The following is an 18,946-nucleotide window of genomic DNA, read 5'->3' as shown; positions in this document are numbered from 1 at the left end:
CATGATACAGAGTGGGTCATTCTGCCTACGGTTTGTGAAATTTAGGATGGGCACTTTGGAGAAATGAAGGTTGGATTTGGGGGTGTCCCAAGCTGTTCCAGAATAGAGAATGAGAAGAGGGCCTCAGTGAAGGGTGGGAGAAGGGGGTATGGTGTGTGCAGGATAGGATCTGACATGTGTGACAGAGGCTCAGAGGACAGTTGCTGAGAAACATGTTACAGGTGCCTTAATGACTTGTTCTCCTGAGAGATTAAGTGGTGCCAGGGATGTAGGATTCATCTCAGTGGAATCAGACTGGCAGGAGAGCAGATGATGTGTGGAGAGAAGGGAAGGGAGATACCACATCTTCAGCTCAGTCTCCTGCCTCCCTTCACTCCACCATGTGCCCTTAGCCTTGCAACCCATTTTGGCAAAATCACAATGCTGATTTTTTGCCACTCATTAATAATGAGATCAATTATTATCATGCTTCAGTCTTGGGTCAGCCAAGCTCAATTTTTGTTTACACTGCCTAGAACTTTTGGTCCACCTCTGTCTTTGCACATTAGGCATCCTATTTTTTTATTTATGGTGTTCGGTGATATAGACTGTGTGGTATTTGTAGATATCCAGCTTCTCTTCCCATCTGGGAAGACATTTCCTCTATTAGTAGCTGCCAGCTGTGGCTCTTCTATTATTTCATCTTCTCCTGCTGCCCCACTGACGGGAGGAACATATTCCAATTTGTGTTATATCAAAGTGAAATCAGGAGCCACCCAACAGTCATACTCATGATTTGGAGGAGCACAGAAATGTTTAGGACCAGGTTATTGGGTTGAATCCAGCTCATTCAGTAGCAACTGGAAATGGTTAGTGCCTGCTGATGGGCTGGCAGCTGTGGGGCGTGATACTGGTGGCTCTACTCCAGTTGCTAATGGACAGATGTCCACATCATAAAACCCCAAACAAAAATTAATGCTCTTGCTGGCAGCCTCAGCAGGCAGTGAGGCTGTTCTTACACTAAGCAGTGCCCACAGAGGGCACTGGAATGGATAATTTGCAGACCATTCCTCTTTGGGGCTTGTTGTGGGGATGAGAACCATCTACACCAGTAACTGTAGGTCTTGTTTTGAAAGAAATAGTTTGATGATAGAAGCCAGAGGGTATAGTGCCTGAAGGAGGAGACAAATTGGTAGGTTAATGGGGTGTGAAGAATGGTTTGATCATTGTTCTCTGCACCTCTTTTCTTTGTGTTTCTCGTACTTCTGCAAACCCATTTCTGTATCTCCTCAGCCTTCCTTGGCTTTATTCTACTCCCCATCACTTCCACCAAGTACAGTAATGCTTCATTCAAATGTTGAGAATTATTTCACTTCTTTATTTAATACTGCAGCCAGAAAGAGCTGGTGTATTCTGGGAGGAAATCCCTATTTGACTAAGGAAGTGAATGCTAGACTGAAAATGAGTCCTAAAGATACCAGATGGGATTCTGGCTGCAAGAATTCTGTGGAGTGGATCCTGCATTATAAAGATGCAATGTTACAGTAAAGAAAGCTGCTGCTACACATGAAGTGGAAAAGTCTTGTAGTCCACAACTTGGACTGAAACAGCAACGGCAACCCCGAGTCCCTCTGCAGTAATTTGACCTACATAGTCTAATTACTGTTCATCTTATTTTCCTTGTTCTTCTGACACATGAAGCTGGTTGCCTATTTTCTATGAAAAAAAGCAGGCAGAAGAATCCAACCCAGACAAAAACATATTTTAGCATTGGCATTGAAATTTCAAAACTTTATTTCATTTTTTCTAGACCTTTACCAGCAATATTGTTTTAAAATTATTACGTAAAATAAGTGTAACACATAGTAGGATGTTACTGAGGAATGAAAATATGTGTTTTGAAAAGTTCTATGCCATCTTCTTTCTTCAGCGTAGCAAATAGCTTTAGAGTATTTTTCTTATAATTTTAGAATAGTTTTATAAACTGATATTTTTAATTTCTTTTCTAAATCATTATCTAAAATAATTTTTCTATAGCTGACCTTAAAAAATTAGATAACTGAATATTTTTACTATTTTCTAATTTTGGAGGTTTATCATTATATATATTTAAGCAGGATATGTCGAGAAGTACCAAAAACTTAGTAAAAATATTTCACAAACATGATATACGACTTCTAAAATGACAAAAACCTTTCAATATAGAAATTAATATCTTGACACTGAAGTTGATTCCAAAGACAAAATTTGTTTTATGCTGGGGAAGAAGAAAAATACTTTTTAAATTGCCATGTTGCAAGTATAACAGAGAGTCCACAGCTCAAAACTGCTCTAACCCATGGCACTGCTGCCATTACATTGCTGTGCAAAGCGCTCAATCCAAAGTGCTGTATGAGCATAATCAGAGCTAGCACTTTAAAAACAAATAGTGGAAGGTTTTTTAATTATCTATATGTGGGTGTTAACAAATGCTGCATCAGCATCTGCTAAGGATGCTCCAGCGGTCCTGGCCAAATCTCTATGAGAGCAGTCAGAGTGTCAATGTGGCACACAGCTCAGTGATCTCCAAGCATGCCAACCTCGGTATCTGCTCTCCAGCACAGGATCTCTTCCTTCAACCTTGTTTCCCACTCTGCATGGACCCACTGCCTGAGGGTACTCTACACTCTGACAAAGCAGAACACGGTTTTGCTCCCCCCACCCTACCTTTGTATAGCCATGAAAAAAATTTTTACCTCCATTGAACAAGTCACTGTTACATCGAAAAACAAAATTAAGTCAAACTATTTCTTATTATAGAAAAAAAGAACTCTTTCAAAGAATTTGTTCAGTAAACGACAGAACATGGTGCAAGACCTCTAACAGGTAATGTGTTATTATACTACTTACTGCAATCAGCTGTGTCAGAGACACCTTTAATCAACTACCCTATAATTATGCGAAGGGTTTCACAAATGACAAATCCCATTGGCTGGGCCAGAGCCCTGCCTTTCTAGTCAAGATAATTGTTTTGGTCCACTCACACTGTTCATTCACTCCAGCAAGACCTGGCCTGTCTGGAGGTGAGTATTTACTGATTATTTTTATGCCTGTTTAAATTTTTATTATTTTTAAATTCAAATCTCAGAGAGAGAAGGTAAGTTTGGTAGGACTTTCCAGAAAGATTGTCAGGAATCCTAAAGTGTAACAACCACTTGTTACTAACCCGTGCATTATTTTTATGCTGTTTAAATTTTTATTATTTTTAAATTCAATCTCAGACAGGGAAGTTAAATTTGGTAGGACTTTACAGAAAGATTGCCAGGCATCTTGAGGTATAACAACCACTTTACCTGTGTGTTACACACACTGAGCTGCATTTGACACTATCACCTGTTTCTCTCTCAGCATAGTTTTTTTTTTTCAATGCAAATGATTCATTGACTTATTACACACACATAAAATTACTTATTAACTGCACATATGTAGCTGTCAGAAGTATTGAGTAAGACCTATCTCTCCAGATAAAATTGTTAAAACAATCTTGCTTTAAGTAAGTCTTGTTTCAAACTATTTAGGTTGTAAGTCTAGGCAATTTTTCTTAGTGGGTGGGAATACGTTTCCTTTACAGGTAAGAGTAGGCTAATAGGGATTTTTGTTTCTTTAGGAGTCTACTGGAATACACTTATGACTGTGAAAGCTTAATAAGAAGTTACTTGTCCCTAGCAAATACTTCTAATCAGGGGTGAAAGAAAAGACACCTGCATGTTTTCAGCCTTTCAACTCTGGTAAATGATACATTGCAGTGTAATAGCTACTTTTTACATGAAGCCACAAGCCAGCAAGACAATCCACAAAATACCTGAGGCAAGAGGTCTGAGTCAGAATTGCTTGTAAGTATTGGAGCACGTGTTGGGCAGTCCCACACAGGTGTGGGCTGGCAATGAGTATCCACTGAAGCTGCCCAGGAGGGGACTGAGGATATGAGGAGTGAGAGCCAGACCTGAATGGCACACGTTGTCCAAGTTCTAGCTCCCATGCAAGTGGTGCAAACTCACTCTCTCAACATGACAGGTGTTAAGATCTTTTAACCTTAAAAACAGTAGACATCATTGTGTTTCTCAGCTTTGCTGTTAGCCAAAATTTGTGAGGGTTTGCAGGTTGTTTCAGTTAGAAGCAGACATGGTGATGGGGTCAGATGTCCCAGCTGTGTGTCCATAGCGACAGCACTTAGCTTTGCCGTCCTAAGCAGTGGCTGGTCCAAATAAACAGAACTCGCTGTTTGCTCAGCTCAGAGCCAGGAGACACTGCTTTTAACTCCCGCCTCTAAATCCTTTTCCTCAGGCTTTCTCCAAGGGTTATGCTAATGCGCTTGCTCAGGCAGGCCCAGCTGTGCTCTTTTCTTCTTTTCCATTGAAACTGTTAATTCTCTGCACACTTGCTTCCCAAAACAATGCTCGATAATGTTAATGTCTCCTTCATAAATCACCGGTGTTCTGCATAGCTTTGTACTCGCTTTTGTTTCGAGACTTCTACATCTGCTTTCCCATCTCTCCCACTTATCTCCAGGGATGGGTGGCAATTAGACCAGCTCCTCGGTATTGGTAGGTTTATCAAAATAACAAAAGGCTGTGTGAGGACTGTGAAGAATCAGCAGGTGAAAAGAGACACTGTAGGAAAGAGAAATTACTCTTGAGGCAAGGTTTATTTCTTTACTGTAGTATCGTATTTTCCTCAGATTGTATTTATTTATATATAATCATGTGGGAGAAAGGAATATGGAATGAATTAAAGTCCCAGGAGAGGAAGATTAAAAAGAGAGAGCATTCAGGTATTGCAAAAGAGAACTTGAAACTGCAACTGTGGAGACATGTTAATGTACAAGCTGGTACTGAGGTTAATAATACATATTTATTTCCAAGGATAATTTGCTTTGAGGACTCCCCCTCACCTCCACCTCCTGTTGCTCTAACAACACACTCCATGGAGCGTGGCTACTGAAAATCCAGGAACAATTTAATCCATTCAGGTTTCATTTACCCCAGAAGTGTATCTTCTCCCTTACTTTTGAAAGGGAACATCACTACCGTCTTTCTTGAAGATTCTGTTTTTTCTAAAAAAGAGGGCATAATTCTGTGACTGAAACAGTTTCACGTACAGAACTGACTGCTGTGTTAATTTTAATACTGCAGTACTTTCAATGATTAATCAAAAGCCTATTCTAGTCTCTTCCCCGGGCATTCTTGAGAGCAATCTCCCTTTTTCCAAAGGCACAGCTACTTTTGCCACAGTGTAAATAATTTATTAATTATCTAGATTAATGTAATGATTAATGCAATGATTTCTTGCTATAGAGAGAATATGTTTGGACTTGTTTTGTCACAAAATACTAGAGATTCAGCAGATGGTGAACATTTTGCAGAATAACCTTAGTAAGATAGAATACTTTGCAAAGTCACACGTGACAGATTCTTTATCTTGTCCCCGATTCCTCTGCAATGGAAACTGTCATTACAGAATCTGAGTTCTGCTAAACCTAGTTACACATAACACAGGAAAGGAAATTTTTCCAAATACTCTTGGAAATGTATTTAGACAGTTTATTTGGCTAACTTGTTAAAAACCAAATTACAACATCAATAAACAGGCTGTTAGGATATTAAGAATTTTTTAAAAATTGAGAATTTTTGGAAAATTGAGAATTAGAACTTGCAGGAGAAAAGAGAATGAGGAGGATAGAGGTTTTCCTAATTCAAGAAACTAGTCATGGAACACCACAGTAGTCATCATAAGACTATGAAAATAACTGGGGTATATTAGCAAAAACATATATTCTAACTCATTTAAATAAAATGAGTTAAAAACATATATTTAACTCATTTAAATAATTAAAAAGTAGTGTGACTAAATCTTTTGCATACCCATTTTTATGGGGGGCTGTCTGCAACCTGGATCCTCAGTTCTTGACCTCTACATCATTGGCACATTTTGAGTTCTTCCACAGACAACAGTCAGAAATGCTGGCAATGAAATTTGTTTGGAGTTTTTTTCAGGCTTCAGGTCCTCATGCACTCATTGCCCTGTGTTCAGAAATAAATAATGGGGGTAAGCAATGATGAAAGCGATGATTTGGCAGTTCTTGATGATAAGGACAGCCCACAGGAGTGGGGTGTAGTTTGACAAGCAGTCTTAAATCAGACATGCTGGCTAAACTAGCCAGTTTTGCTGGTTCATGTACTCAGTCATAAAAAACTCCTTCCTCTCTTTTATTTCGACTGAGATGTTTTCAACCTAAACAATTCATTACATGGCCTCATTAACAGTTGCCTTAGCCCAACTGAAATGAGGGTGGACTTTTAAAACCACCGTCAAGATTGGTGCTTACCAAATTCTGACTTTACAGACAAGTGTAGCTTAATGCATTTGTAACAATGAGGCTACATCCTACTATGCAAAGACCACCCTTCGCAGGTCAAACCTGCCATCAGCTGTGCAGCACAGACAGTTCATACCTCCAGAAGTGGATGTTCTTTCTGTGGAGCTTCCTATTCCTCACAAATGTTAATGTTATGATCACAACACCCGTGTGTGTTTCGGTTAATTGAGAATCATTGCCTTCTCTTTAAGAAATGCCAAAATGATACAAGTGGGGATTGCAATATAACTACAATGTTACTCTTCCCTTTCTTCTGTGGCTCCTTCATGACTGACACCTGTTTATCACAAACAGTCTCTAGCCCAGAACATGTACCTCTAAAATAGCAGGAGGTTTTAATTCGAAGTTCCAACAGTGATACTGTTCCCTTCAATCAGAAGAAAGACCCCTCCGGAGCAGAATGGGAGTGAATGGGGTCATTTCTCACAATAGCAGGAGGGATTTATCAGTCATCTTAAATATTTTGCACTGATTTATGAAAAACACAAATATTGACCTTAGGCAGCTCTTCCCTAGCAGTGCGTGCTGCTTTCATACTATACGGAGAAACTAAGTTTATGGCTGTATCAATATTGGTGGTACCTTTTTCTTTTTGTTTTTTAAAAAAAAAAGCTTTGGATTCTGCTTTGGGTTCCAAGTTTAAATATGTTAACATTTAATTGTAGTTTCCTGATGTCAACGGGGGCAAAAAGTCTTTTATAATCAAAGCCAGAGGCACGGTAAAAGCTGAACTACTGCTACAGCTCCTCTCTGAGGTGATCCCACTTTGTAATGACAAAACCAATTACATAAAGGATCATTGTCCCGGCAAATGTCAGTTTGTATAAGCTGTTTATGTATGATAATTTTATTTCATTTGAATAAGTTGTATTTGCATAAATGTAAAATATATTTCTTCAGAATTACTGTATGGAATTCTTTAAGTCCTCGAAGTCTCAGTCTGTACCATCTCAGGAAATTTCAAGTGGGATAATGCAGGAGCCAGCAAGGGGAGATACTCTGGTGGACCTCACATTAACAAACAGGGAAGGTGAAGGCTGGGGACAGTCATGGCTGTAGCGACTATGAGATAGAGTTCAGGATCTTGAAAAGAGGGAACAAGGCAAATGGCAAGATCATAACCACTCCTTCAGGAAAGTGCACTTTGGCATCTTGAGGCATCAGCTTGGAAGAATTCCATGGGAGACAGCCCTGGAGAGAAGTGTCCAGGATCTGACTGATTTTCAAGAGTCAGCTTTTCCAAGCTCAAAAATCTCCACATAGAGGAAATCAAGCAATGGCAGGAGGAGCTCCTGACAAAACTTTGCCACAAAAAGGAAGCACACATGAGGTGGAAGTAGGGACAAGTGAACAAGAGACACTGTCTGAGGTGCTGGGTTGGGGTTAAGAAAGCCAAAGCCAATTTGGAGTTGATTCTGGCAAAATATGTGAAGGGCAACATAAAGGGCTTCTACAGGTCTATGGACAGCAGAAGACAAGGGAAAACAGCAGCCTAGTGCTGAATGGGGCAGGCAGGAGATCCAGTGCAAAGGACAAGGAAGAGGCAGAAGTACTCAATGGCTTTTCCATCTCAATCTTTAGTGGAAAGACTGGCCTTTAGGAATCTAGACCCATGGGAAAGACATGGGAGGAAGGAAGATGCACCTTCCATTTAGGAGGCCCAGGTTAGGGAACATTTAAACAAACTGGGACACAACAGTATGCGCCCATAAGGAGCTATATGTGCTGAAGAAGCTGTTGATGTCATTGTAAGGTCACTCTTGATAATCTTGGAAAGGTCACAGTGACTGGGGGAGGTTCCAAGGACTGAAAGAAAGTAAATGTCTTAAAGGTTAAAAAAGGAGGTCCAAGGAAATATAGGCTGGTCAGACCAGCCTCACCTCAATCCCTGGGAGGCTGAGAGAGCAAATAATTCTGGAAAACATCTACAGATGTTAGGGACAAGAATGTGATTGGAAGTAGTCAGCATGTATTAATAAAGAGGAGATTATGCCTGCCAAACCTGACAGCCTCCTACAAAGAGAGGACAAGGGGAGAGCACTGGCAGACAGCACAAGAAAGAACTTATTGATCTTGGTTTTGGCAAGTCTTTCAACTTACAGTCTGTCTCCTGTAACATTCTTACTGATTAAGTACAAGCTACATAAATGGACAGTGAAACTGAAAAGTGGCTGAACTGCCAGGCTCAAAGGGTTGTGATCAGTGCTAGGAAGTCCAGCTGGAGGCCCATCCAAGTCCAGCTGGAAGCCTGTTCCCTGTAATGTACACTAAGGGTTCATACTGGCTCCCATACTATTTAAGGTCTTGATTAATTTGCTGAACAATGGGGCAGAGTGCTCCCTTGGCAATTTTACAAACAATCCAAACTTGGGAGGAATGGTTGATAACATCAGAGAATCATGCTGCCATTTAGAGGGTGAGCAATGCATGTTTGCAACAATGAAGACCAAGAGCCTCCTGGATGACATTAATAAGAGTAGCTGCCACCAACAGGTCAAGTAATGTAGTAATGTGTTTATTCCCATCTATTTAGAACTGGTAATGCCACACCTGCAGTGTTATGTGCACCCCTGGGCTTCTCAGTACAATAAAACAATGGGCATACTGGAACAAGTCCAGCAAATTCACAGATGAATAAGGGATTATAGTATTTGTCATAGGAGGAGAGGCTGAGAGAGACAAAATTGGTTAGCTCAAAGGAAAGATGTATTTCTTCTACTGTCACCTCTGAGTAGTACATGCAGCCCTGTTTTCTACAAGTCTCGTCAAGCTGATCCTATGCAAATGAGGTATTGCTCTTGGAGCAATTTAAATGAACAGAGCCATACCTTCTTTCCTGGTGATCGGATCTATGATCTAAGTCTAGCTTATGAAACTGATTCTTGGCAGGATTTCTTTAGTTATCACATCAGCAGCTGTGGAATGATAAAATATCTGTAGGAATTTTTAGATTTCAGTCCACTCACTGCTTCTATATCAAGGTTTGCAGTTTCTGCTTCTAGCTGAATTCAATAAATACAGAGCGAAATCTTCTTTGCTTTGTTTTTAATTTGTCCTCGGAGATTTTGCACTGTCAGCCACCCTGGGGCCCTCTTCATGGTGACTCCTATATTTTCAGGCCCACTCACATAATCCTTACATACTTTACAGCCTCATCATGAGGCCTCTGCAGAAAGTGACAGATTCAGGTTTGACCAATTTCAAAATCAAAAGGTAAGGGGATTCAGGAGTTACTGCACAGAGGAATGCTTTAGCTTCTGGGCTACTATGTAAAAGTTGATGACTGTACCATGGCTACCACCACTAATATCTTTTTGATTTAAATTAAATGTGACTGCTCACTGTGGGTGTACTGACAGCCTCAGTTTTCCTAATGAACTGGGCAGACTTTGACTCGGGGTCACTTAACCTGTACATCTCAAATGGCCTGAACACACAGATGACTATATACCAAGACTTACCATAGGTTTTTGAGCCTGTTTAAAAGAGCTCTGGACAGAAGATAGAGTGCCTAAAATATTTCAGTTACCTCATTGATTTAAATGGGTATACATGGATTTGTTTTTAGCAAGTGTAAAACAGTCCAGGTTTCAATTTTTGTTATCTTATATCTTTCCTTAAGTGCTCTGTAAAATTAACAAATTTAAGAGCTAGAATTTTATTTTGAGGTAGGTGAGAAATACTACATATACATTATTGCTGATTAAGAGAAGCCGTTGTGAAACTGCTCATGTCTACAGACATCAGTAAATGGCACAATCAGGACTACTTCCAAGCACACTCACTCTGATGAGAGTCACTGAATAGTATTCCACTGTCAGTTTTATATCTACAGTTTTATATATATACAGTTTATATGTATATGATTGTACATTGTTCTTTTCCTTCAAAAGGGAATGTTCTTTTCCTTCAAAAGGGAATTATATTCAAACGTTACAATATATTCAAAATCACAAATGGTATTTCTTTCATGGTTAGAAATGAAATATTTATAATTTCTTACTTTATTTACATTTGCCCCCTTTTCTGCATTAGGTCTCAGAAATTGTTGAGAAGCTTCCTACAGCCTGAAATGACAGAGAGCACTGTAAAAAGGACACCCCTATTTTATACCTAAAGAATATTGCTTAATAGGTATTAATCTGAAGAAATGTATTGTACGGTAAGGCTTTTGACAGACTACCAACCTTCTGAACACCCAGAGAGCATTTAATTTTTGTCTAATCACAAGAACCTAATGTCACTGCACATGCAACAATGGAAACTCTAAGACAAATACAAAGCTTTGGCATCTGTGTTACCCGTACATATCCTGTAGTATCAGGTGTGGTGTTCACCGCTCTTCTAGTTTCTTGCTGCTCATCTCTGACCATAAGAGCTCGTCCACTTGTTCCTAATTCACCTTTTCTTTCTATCTGGAATGCTCCTACAGAACTTTGTACTGAAAGGACTGGAGTGCAGCTGGACATGAATTTTTTTCCTCTCATTGGAAGCACACTGAAGACATCCATCGGGCAAAATATCACACTCTTCTATCCAGACAGGCTTGGCTACTACCCTTACAAAAACGAAGTCACAGGAGAGGCATTCAATGGAGGACTTCCTCAACTCTCACTGCTGGAGAATCATTTAAGAAAAGCCAAAGAGGACATCCAGTTCTACATTCCTTCAGATGAACAGCTTGGATTGGCTGTCATTGACTGGGAAAACTGGAGACCTGTGTGGATAAGGAACTGGGGATCAAAAGACATTTATAGACAGGAATCCATTGAACTGGTTCAGCAGAGAGACCTCAGTCTATCTGAGGCTGAAGCCAGAACTATAGCTAAAATGGAATTTGAAGCTGCAGCAAAATCATTCATGTTGGAAACTTTGAAGCTGGGCATAGAAACGAAGCCAAATCGTCTGTGGGGATATTACCTTTATCCAGACTGTTATAACTATGATTACAAACAAAACCCACATAATTACACAGGAGCCTGCTTAGATATTGAAATAGAAAGAAATAATGAGCTTAATTGGTTATGGAAGAAAAGTACAGCACTTTATCCATCTGTCTATCTAGAGACAGCTTTAAGATCCTCCAGAAATGCCCAGCTCTTTGTTCGCAACAGAGTTCAAGAAGCCATTAGAACTTCCTATGTCTCTAATTCTACTCATCCCCTTCCAGTTTTTGTATATACACGTCCAGTATTCACAGATGTCTATGAGGAATATCTCTCTGAGGTGAGTGAAGCTAGACCCTAAATATTTCAAATTTATGTGGAAAGAAATTACCAGGTGACACTTATTTAGCAAATACGCTAACTTGTATCAGAAAAAGGTGTGCAACTTTATACAAAAAATTAAATTCATCCATCAAAGAAATTTGATCAATCAGAACAATGAGGTCTATTTTCAAACCTGTCTCATTATATTTATCAAATAGTGTTTTATTCTCTGAGTTGTCCTCACTTGTAACAAAATATTACAAAGCTAGAAAGCATATTTAGTACATTAATTCAGAGGAAAGAAATATGGGTAACCTCTTCAAAGAGAAATATTAAAACTGGGCTGATCTAATGCCTGCATTTTAGGTTATAAGAAAAAAAAATACAATAAAATGGAGTCTTTCTTTCCCTAAAAAGTGTTAAAAGCTAGTTAGAAAATTGTGTCCTTAGTTGTACTTGGGTAGCTTTCTAAATGGTATTTCAGCAACTTATGGGTTAGTTAAGGTTAGGCTCTGATTAAGATCCAATCATCTTATTGCAGTTCTGGCTATACTTTTCCCTTCACATTTTTATGGACACGCACCCCATCAGAGATACCATCGATCTAGAGAATCTCTTCCTGGTGTTCCAGGACATGAGGAAGGGGAAGTCAGAGGCTGTGGTCCTGCTGATGGCATTGTAGCTGGTGTTTCATGTTCTCCATAGAACATCAGCAGGCATTCCCCCCAGGCTGTGTATACTATCAGGGAACAAGAGGTAATGTCAGAGGCCTTGCTGAGATCCTACTTAATAATTTAATTCCTATAATCTTTACATTAATCCTTTTCTGGTGTTGTCCCCCCATAGTAAGTTGTTTTTATATTATTCTTTTCATTACCATAGTCCTCTACCATCCAGATAGGCTTCAGCATTTTGCTAGGACTGTGTTAATAGCTACCCTAAAAGGAGAAATGAACAGAAACAACTTTCCCCAATCAATATCTGTAAAAGGTCAGAGCCATTCTCTGGAGAAGAGAGGTTCTTGCTGGTGAAAGCTCTTTCTCTTGCTACTTTTCTGTTTTAGCACTTCCTGGTAACCGGAATTAAGTTTAAAAAAAAAAAAAAAAGTTGTGCTTTCCACATCTTCTTCCCTCAACATTACTGAAACCCGTTGCTACCAACTCTGAGCAGTAAGGAAGCAATGCAGCAAAATAAACCTTAGAATGGTTGGAGGAGTGTATGTCATATGCCTAAGCACTGGCTCAGTTTTACAGCCTTGTTTTTCTAACAGATGACATATATAAATTGGATATAGTTGGCAAAATTTTCTGGCATCACCTGTGCAATTCAATCCCAGAATAAAATTGTGCAGTTGAGAGTAAAACATTTGCACCATGTATAATTGCTTGCTGTCTTCAAAATAGTTATTTTGGATATGCAATTTCTATATGCATTATACCTTTTGTCCTTGTGTTATAGATTACTTACATTAGTATGATTCTTTGCACATTTTCCCTCAGGATGACCTGGTAAATACCATTGGAGAATCTGCTGCACTGGGTGCTTCTGGAATTGTGATTTGGGGTGATATGAATTTAACACAAAATAAGGTATGCCAGATCAATTACTACATGAAAATTTTAAGAAGCAATAAAGTGGAGAGAATATAAAGCATTTTGATTACTTACATCATATCTTCTACTTTTAAAATGATGATTCCATATTGCCAGCAGCTTTCTATAGTCAAAACTCAAGCACATCTGAGGCTTATGAAGATCATCACTGACTTCACAGAACAAGAGCTCAGTCTTTTAAAGTATCAGTGCTGTTGGCCCTGAGTAAGTGACAAACTATCATGACAACTGTAGGCAAGTTATCACTTGTTTAATTAATGTAAATAAAGAATTGCTATATCTTCTTTACATTCCAGTCATGAGATAAAGAAAAAATTACTTGGTTTTGCCCAGAACAATTTTTAGAAGACCCTTCTGCTTTTTGAATGCACTTGGTAATAACATTTAGAGTGCTAGGAGTAGTCAGTCTGTAAAATTTCAGCCCTAGCCTGTTCTGTGTGTTGTTAAGTACTACTTCATTTAATTGTATGAAAGATCTGAGTCAGAAGAGGAAAAAACCTCTAGGTTATTTTAGGAAGGGGAAATACATAGTTTGAGAAACACTATTACAAGGATATTTCAAAAAATCTTTCTAGCTAGTTCATTCATAACCAGGCAAGTTAGATATAACGAACTGGGAAGACTCTAGTGAAGTCCTTTGCGTTCAAAGAACTGAAACTCTTCAGCCCTGCCACACCTCCTGTTACAGAAAGTATGGGCAAATAAACCTCCACAGCTCTGTAAGAGTCTTATTCACCAAGGCATTCCACTTTGACTTTTTTGTATATGCCTGCCCCTGAGAAAGGATATCAGGTTGCACCTAGAACTTTTTTGCCCATTATCCCAATATTAGAACATAGATGAGCAGCAAGTTTTATTACCTGAATTTTGAGATTCCTGTAAAATGAACTTTCCACAGCCCAGTCAGACTATGCATTTGTGCACTAATTGCACCTATTTTTTTACAGCTTTCACATTAACTAGTCCTTCAGAAATGAAATATTATTGTACTTCTGCATCAACCAAAATTTCTTGTGTTTTTATATATACCTAAAAGAAAAACAAAAAAACCTATATATACCTCAGCTATCTCCATGGATATAGACATTATCTGAATCTATATGTGGCATTGGGCAAACGCTCTAAGGAGGCACAGTGTCAGAAACAAAGAAAGAGTTCCCAAAACCTCTCGTTATTAAACCGTGCTAAGCATACACAGAATATATGCCAATTTCATGATCAGTTAGAATGATCTCTTAGTATTCTCTCCTTCCAACCAAAACTGTTTCAATTCCAAAATGCCATGAAAGCTCCCTACCCTGCAGCCTAGCTATTCAGGCCAGGGGAAAGCTGAAGAGTCTCACAGAGATGACTCGAGAGAAAAAATATTTGTTCAGGCTGAAGAAGTGAGGTTTTCTCACTGGATCTCTTTGAACTATTCAAGACATTAAAAGGAACTTCAAACCTTCATGAAACTTCTTTAAATGCATCTGATTCAAAAAACTACATGAAATATAGAGGTAAAATGAAAGCTTAAAGTTGTCTGCTTTTTGTAACATCTCCAGCAACTACACAACGTAAATTTGCTGTGATCCTTGAATTTTATAATAGCTTCTCAGATAAACTTGTTTCCAACAACCAGTTATAGCTATTATCAAAACCTCAGGAGAAACAATTATAGATATACACCATGGTACTGTTATTGGAATGATAGCATTTTAATGGTTTCCATACTAAACTACAGAGGTATGATGCTCTTTTCACAGAATACCTGTAGAATTCTGGACAACTACCTCAGAAGGACTTTGATCCCATACCTCATCAACGTCACAATGGCAGCCAGAATCTGTAGCCAAGTGTTATGCCAAGACTCTGGTGCTTGTGCACGGAAAAAATGGAATTCCAGTGACTATCTTCACTTGAACCCTGAGAATATTGTAATTCAAATGACAAAGGATGGGAAATACACTCTGCAAGGGCAACCATCACTTCAGGATCTGCAAACATTGATAGAAAAATTTGATTGCCACTGTTATGCAGGGCACAGCTGTGAACCTAGAGCTGATATAAATGACATCCATTACCTCCATGCTTGCATTTCAGAAGATACTTGCATTCAGATATCCCCAAATTCCTTTTCTAACATAGAAGCCTCTGAAGAAAAGATCCTGTCTAACAGAACGGCATTTTCATTTCCCTCTGAGAGTAAGGTGACATTATCTACACATCCTGAAATAGAAGATTTCCAATCTACCTTTGGAAATAATACACTTAATATAACAACTGCAGAATATAACACTGTCACAGCTGCCAGTAGATATGATTTAGAAGCAAATGATACTCGTACTTTCAGTAGCTCTTCATCCTATAAGATAAAGATGTTTAATCTGTTTTGCTTAATTGTACTTTTGAGAACCTTAATACAAATGGCCCATGAAAGTGAGAATATTCTTTTCCCTGGCTATGTTTGAAATTCTAAAGGTTTTATTTACAAAACAAACAAACAAACAATTTCCTAAAGGCTTATGGTCTTATCTGTATCAGGTAACTTTTCATAATTCATAGATGACACTTCAGCTTGAATGTATTTCTTCAGTTTAGTTCTATAAACTACTATTTGTGCCAAAGACATACTGGTCTGTTATACTGACTATGCTATATGAGAGGATAATCCAGAATACAAAACATTTTTTACAGTTTACATTTTTTACTGTTATATTTAAAAAAAAATTGTGACAATGCTGTTTTGTGTACTTCCAGTCAAGACAGTTAAATATATAATACATAAAATAATTCATCAGGTTTGATGCTCTATGCAAGAATTAATTTCATTCCATATGAATGGAATTAGCTCTTAAAAATATTTGATTTAACTTTAGATCTGTGGGACTTTGCAGCATAAAATTTATCTTATGTAATATTTCTCCACTTTTCACAATATCTATAGGGACACTGTGGTTTTTCTTGTAATTAAATATATTTCTAATTCTTCAAAAGGTTCTAACTTTAATGTAATTGTTGAATTCAAATATTACAGCTTCATTAGTTAAAATTTGAGCTGTAATGGTTTATCCTTTCTTCTCACAAACTCTCCCCCTTATTTCAGATGTCCCTTCCTTGGCTTCCACTTGTTTTATCTGGCCAATGCTGACAACTCATCTGCTCTGCTTCTGCGCTCCCTGCCAGCACTGGTCACCAGTCCCAGTTTCCCCATCCAGCCATCCCTACCAATTGGATAGGGCTGTATGAGCCATTTGGACAAAAGTCTGTGAACATGGGACTTTATGCTTCATTATTTCCTGAGCATATTTTCTTTGGTGGAAACCAGCTTGCTCCTCAGGAAAACCCAGCAGTGGAGGCAGCAAGATGAGTGACTCTGGGGACCTGGGACTCCCTTTATTCACTTCCCATGGTCCTCAATCTCAGAACCACTTTTTGATCCAGTCTGCTGACAGAACTGAGTATTTGCTTAGTACTATTCCATTGCCAAAAGCAGTGTGAAAGTAGCAGAGATACCTCAGAAGAAAAGTACTCCCAATGTCATATCAGGAATCTGGTTATGATTTACATATAGTCAGTTTAAGCATTCAGAAGCAATTAACAGCAGTTTATTTGATAAAATAACCTTTTCAAATTGTTATGTCAGATGCTTAATAGACAGTTTGACTTCTGATGAGTGAAGAGTGGCTGCTGGCATGGACACATTAAAAAATCTCCCTTGAGCTAGGCATGATCTGCATAAATAATTCACCCCCTTCCACAGACAGAGCTTGCCTCACTAGTGAAAATAACAAGGATTTCATAGTAGCTATTTGTTTATAAAAAGTTCATTCCTTAATTCAGCAAAAAACCAAAAATTATATTCATTCTCTTTGAATTTTCAGGTTGTTGGTCATAACAGAGGTGCAGAAAAATAGATGAAGTCTTTAGACTTAACATGGAGAAATAGTGTTTTATGGCTTTTGAACCGCAAGTTATCAAGAGGATGTGACAATTTTCTCATCCCAGTTACGGTGATAAGTCCACGAGTCAAAGCTATTTCTGCCATTAATGTTTCAAGTGGAATCACAAATATAAATATATATGTATATGTAGCAGACTGCTCAGCAGAAAAGAATATAGCTGGTTTTGATCACCTTTGTCAAAACATGCTTTTTCACTGGAAACATGACTGGTAATATCTTAGTAAAACTTTCATGACTTATATGAAATTTGATTTTTTTCAGAATGCCTAAAATTTTATGCTGGCACACAAAGTTCTAGTTTAAAGGCTGTGCAATTTTGCTAAATGTCTGGCAAAGCTTCCTGAGGTCAGGCTTGTTTCTATCCAGAGCTCTGAAAGACACTGGATCTATAGCATTTTGTGCTAAGATCACTTGCAGGTTCGCAAAATCTACAAGTCTTGCCGTAAATATTTTCACTATCAGCCAAGTAATAGCAAGCAGAACACTTGTGATGGAGAAAGCAGGAAATCACCAGAAAAGAAAGAATGAGAAGTTAAAATCACAGAAGAGTTGAAACAGAGCACCCAGGACCACCTAGTGGACGCAGAGGAAGTGAACTGCAAAAGCGAGAGTGAAGCTGTGGAGATAGACCAGTCTCTTTCCATTCAACAGTTTTTATCTACCAAGTACTTAATGTTAACAACTTTTCCCCAAGGCTCACTGTAAACACAACAGAACACAATAACTGATATGTTAGACCTATTCATCTGATCCCATCTCTTTTTTTTTTTTTTTTTTTTTTTTTTTTTTTTTTGTTTTTGAAAGCAGCCAGGACCAGAAAAATAAAAGGAAGGTGAGAGGAAAGCAGACTATTGCAATAAACTGTGTCTTCCTAAAATGCATTTATAAGTAGCTATCTATCTTGTGCTCTGATGCATACTTTACCAACCCCCTTTTAAATGTTCATTCAGGATTGTTTTGGTTACCCACACGTATCTGCAATTCATGCTTGAAATCTTACAAACTTCAGGATTTAGGTCTGGTATGTGTTAAATTACAACATTTTCCAAATATATTATTTTGCTCTGTATTTCATTTGTCTTACCTATATTCTATGATTAAGAGTCACCATGGAGTCAATGAGTCTCCATGGAGTAAAAGCAGAAAAGAAGGAAAGGGGTGCTATGCCTTGCATTGCTGGTGACCATCTTATGTTAAAAGCCAAACTTGTATTCTCCTAAAGTGGACCCCCTTCCAAAAATATTTCCTTCCATTCACTGTATTTCCTGTAATCGTTAGTTAGCCTTATAATTTTAATTTCTTATGTTCTTGTATTTTTCAAAAGATTAAATACTAGAGGAACAGTTCACTTTGATTGCCATTCATTATTTCGTACTTCTGTTCTAGGCTGAACTCAGACTGGCAATATTTAAGGACAGGGAAATGCTAAAGTGGGTTTGATGAAAGAGTCTAAGTGAAAGCAGTTTAACTACCTGGAATGCCCTCCTTCAATGTCTAGACATTTTGCTAAAATTTTATCTGAAATTCTGCTTTTCTGTCTGAAGAATCTGAGTCTGGTTTATTGTGTTGCTTATTCTGGGACACCTAAAGATATTGGCACTTCAAAGAGAGATGGCAGTTGACATTTAGAGAAACGGAACAGAAGTGAAACATAGTCCCTGCCTTACATTTTTTTTGCTTTTCTGTATTAAAAATAGCAACATGGAGAGATATTTTGAGAGGCCAGTAAGACCACTTTGTAGACAGCACAGGATGTGACTAGCATCTCAAGGAATTCAGCAAAAT

General features: G+C 38.3%; 1 protein-coding gene across 3 annotated transcripts in view; it reads left to right on the top strand.

Moving 5' to 3' along the window:
• Positions 1 to 17,308, top strand: part of SPAM1 (sperm adhesion molecule 1) — a 37,459-nt gene extending 20,151 nt beyond the window's left edge. For 2 of the 3 annotated variants that reach the window (XM_032689048.1, XM_032689049.1), the window contains exons 2-4: positions 10,430 to 11,620; positions 13,104 to 13,193; positions 14,963 to 16,548. In XM_032689048.1, coding sequence (XP_032544939.1) covers positions 10,652 to 11,620; positions 13,104 to 13,193; positions 14,963 to 15,667 — 1,764 coding nt within the window. In that variant the 5' untranslated portion in view covers positions 10,430 to 10,651 and the 3' untranslated portion in view covers positions 15,668 to 16,548. Of the gene's footprint in view, positions 1 to 10,429; positions 11,621 to 13,103; positions 13,194 to 14,962; positions 16,549 to 17,080 lie in introns of those variants that run through there. The other variant, XM_032689050.1, reaches the window with a different exon arrangement.
• The last annotated feature ends 1,638 nt before the right edge of the window (positions 17,309 to 18,946 follow it).

This window comes from Chiroxiphia lanceolata, chromosome 5 (genome assembly GCF_009829145.1).
Source record: "Chiroxiphia lanceolata isolate bChiLan1 chromosome 5, bChiLan1.pri, whole genome shotgun sequence".
In the NCBI taxonomy this organism is placed as follows: Eukaryota; Metazoa; Chordata; class Aves; order Passeriformes; family Pipridae; genus Chiroxiphia; species Chiroxiphia lanceolata.
Note: the sequence above shows the minus strand (reverse complement) of the source record. Positions and strands in the feature narration are given on the sequence as shown.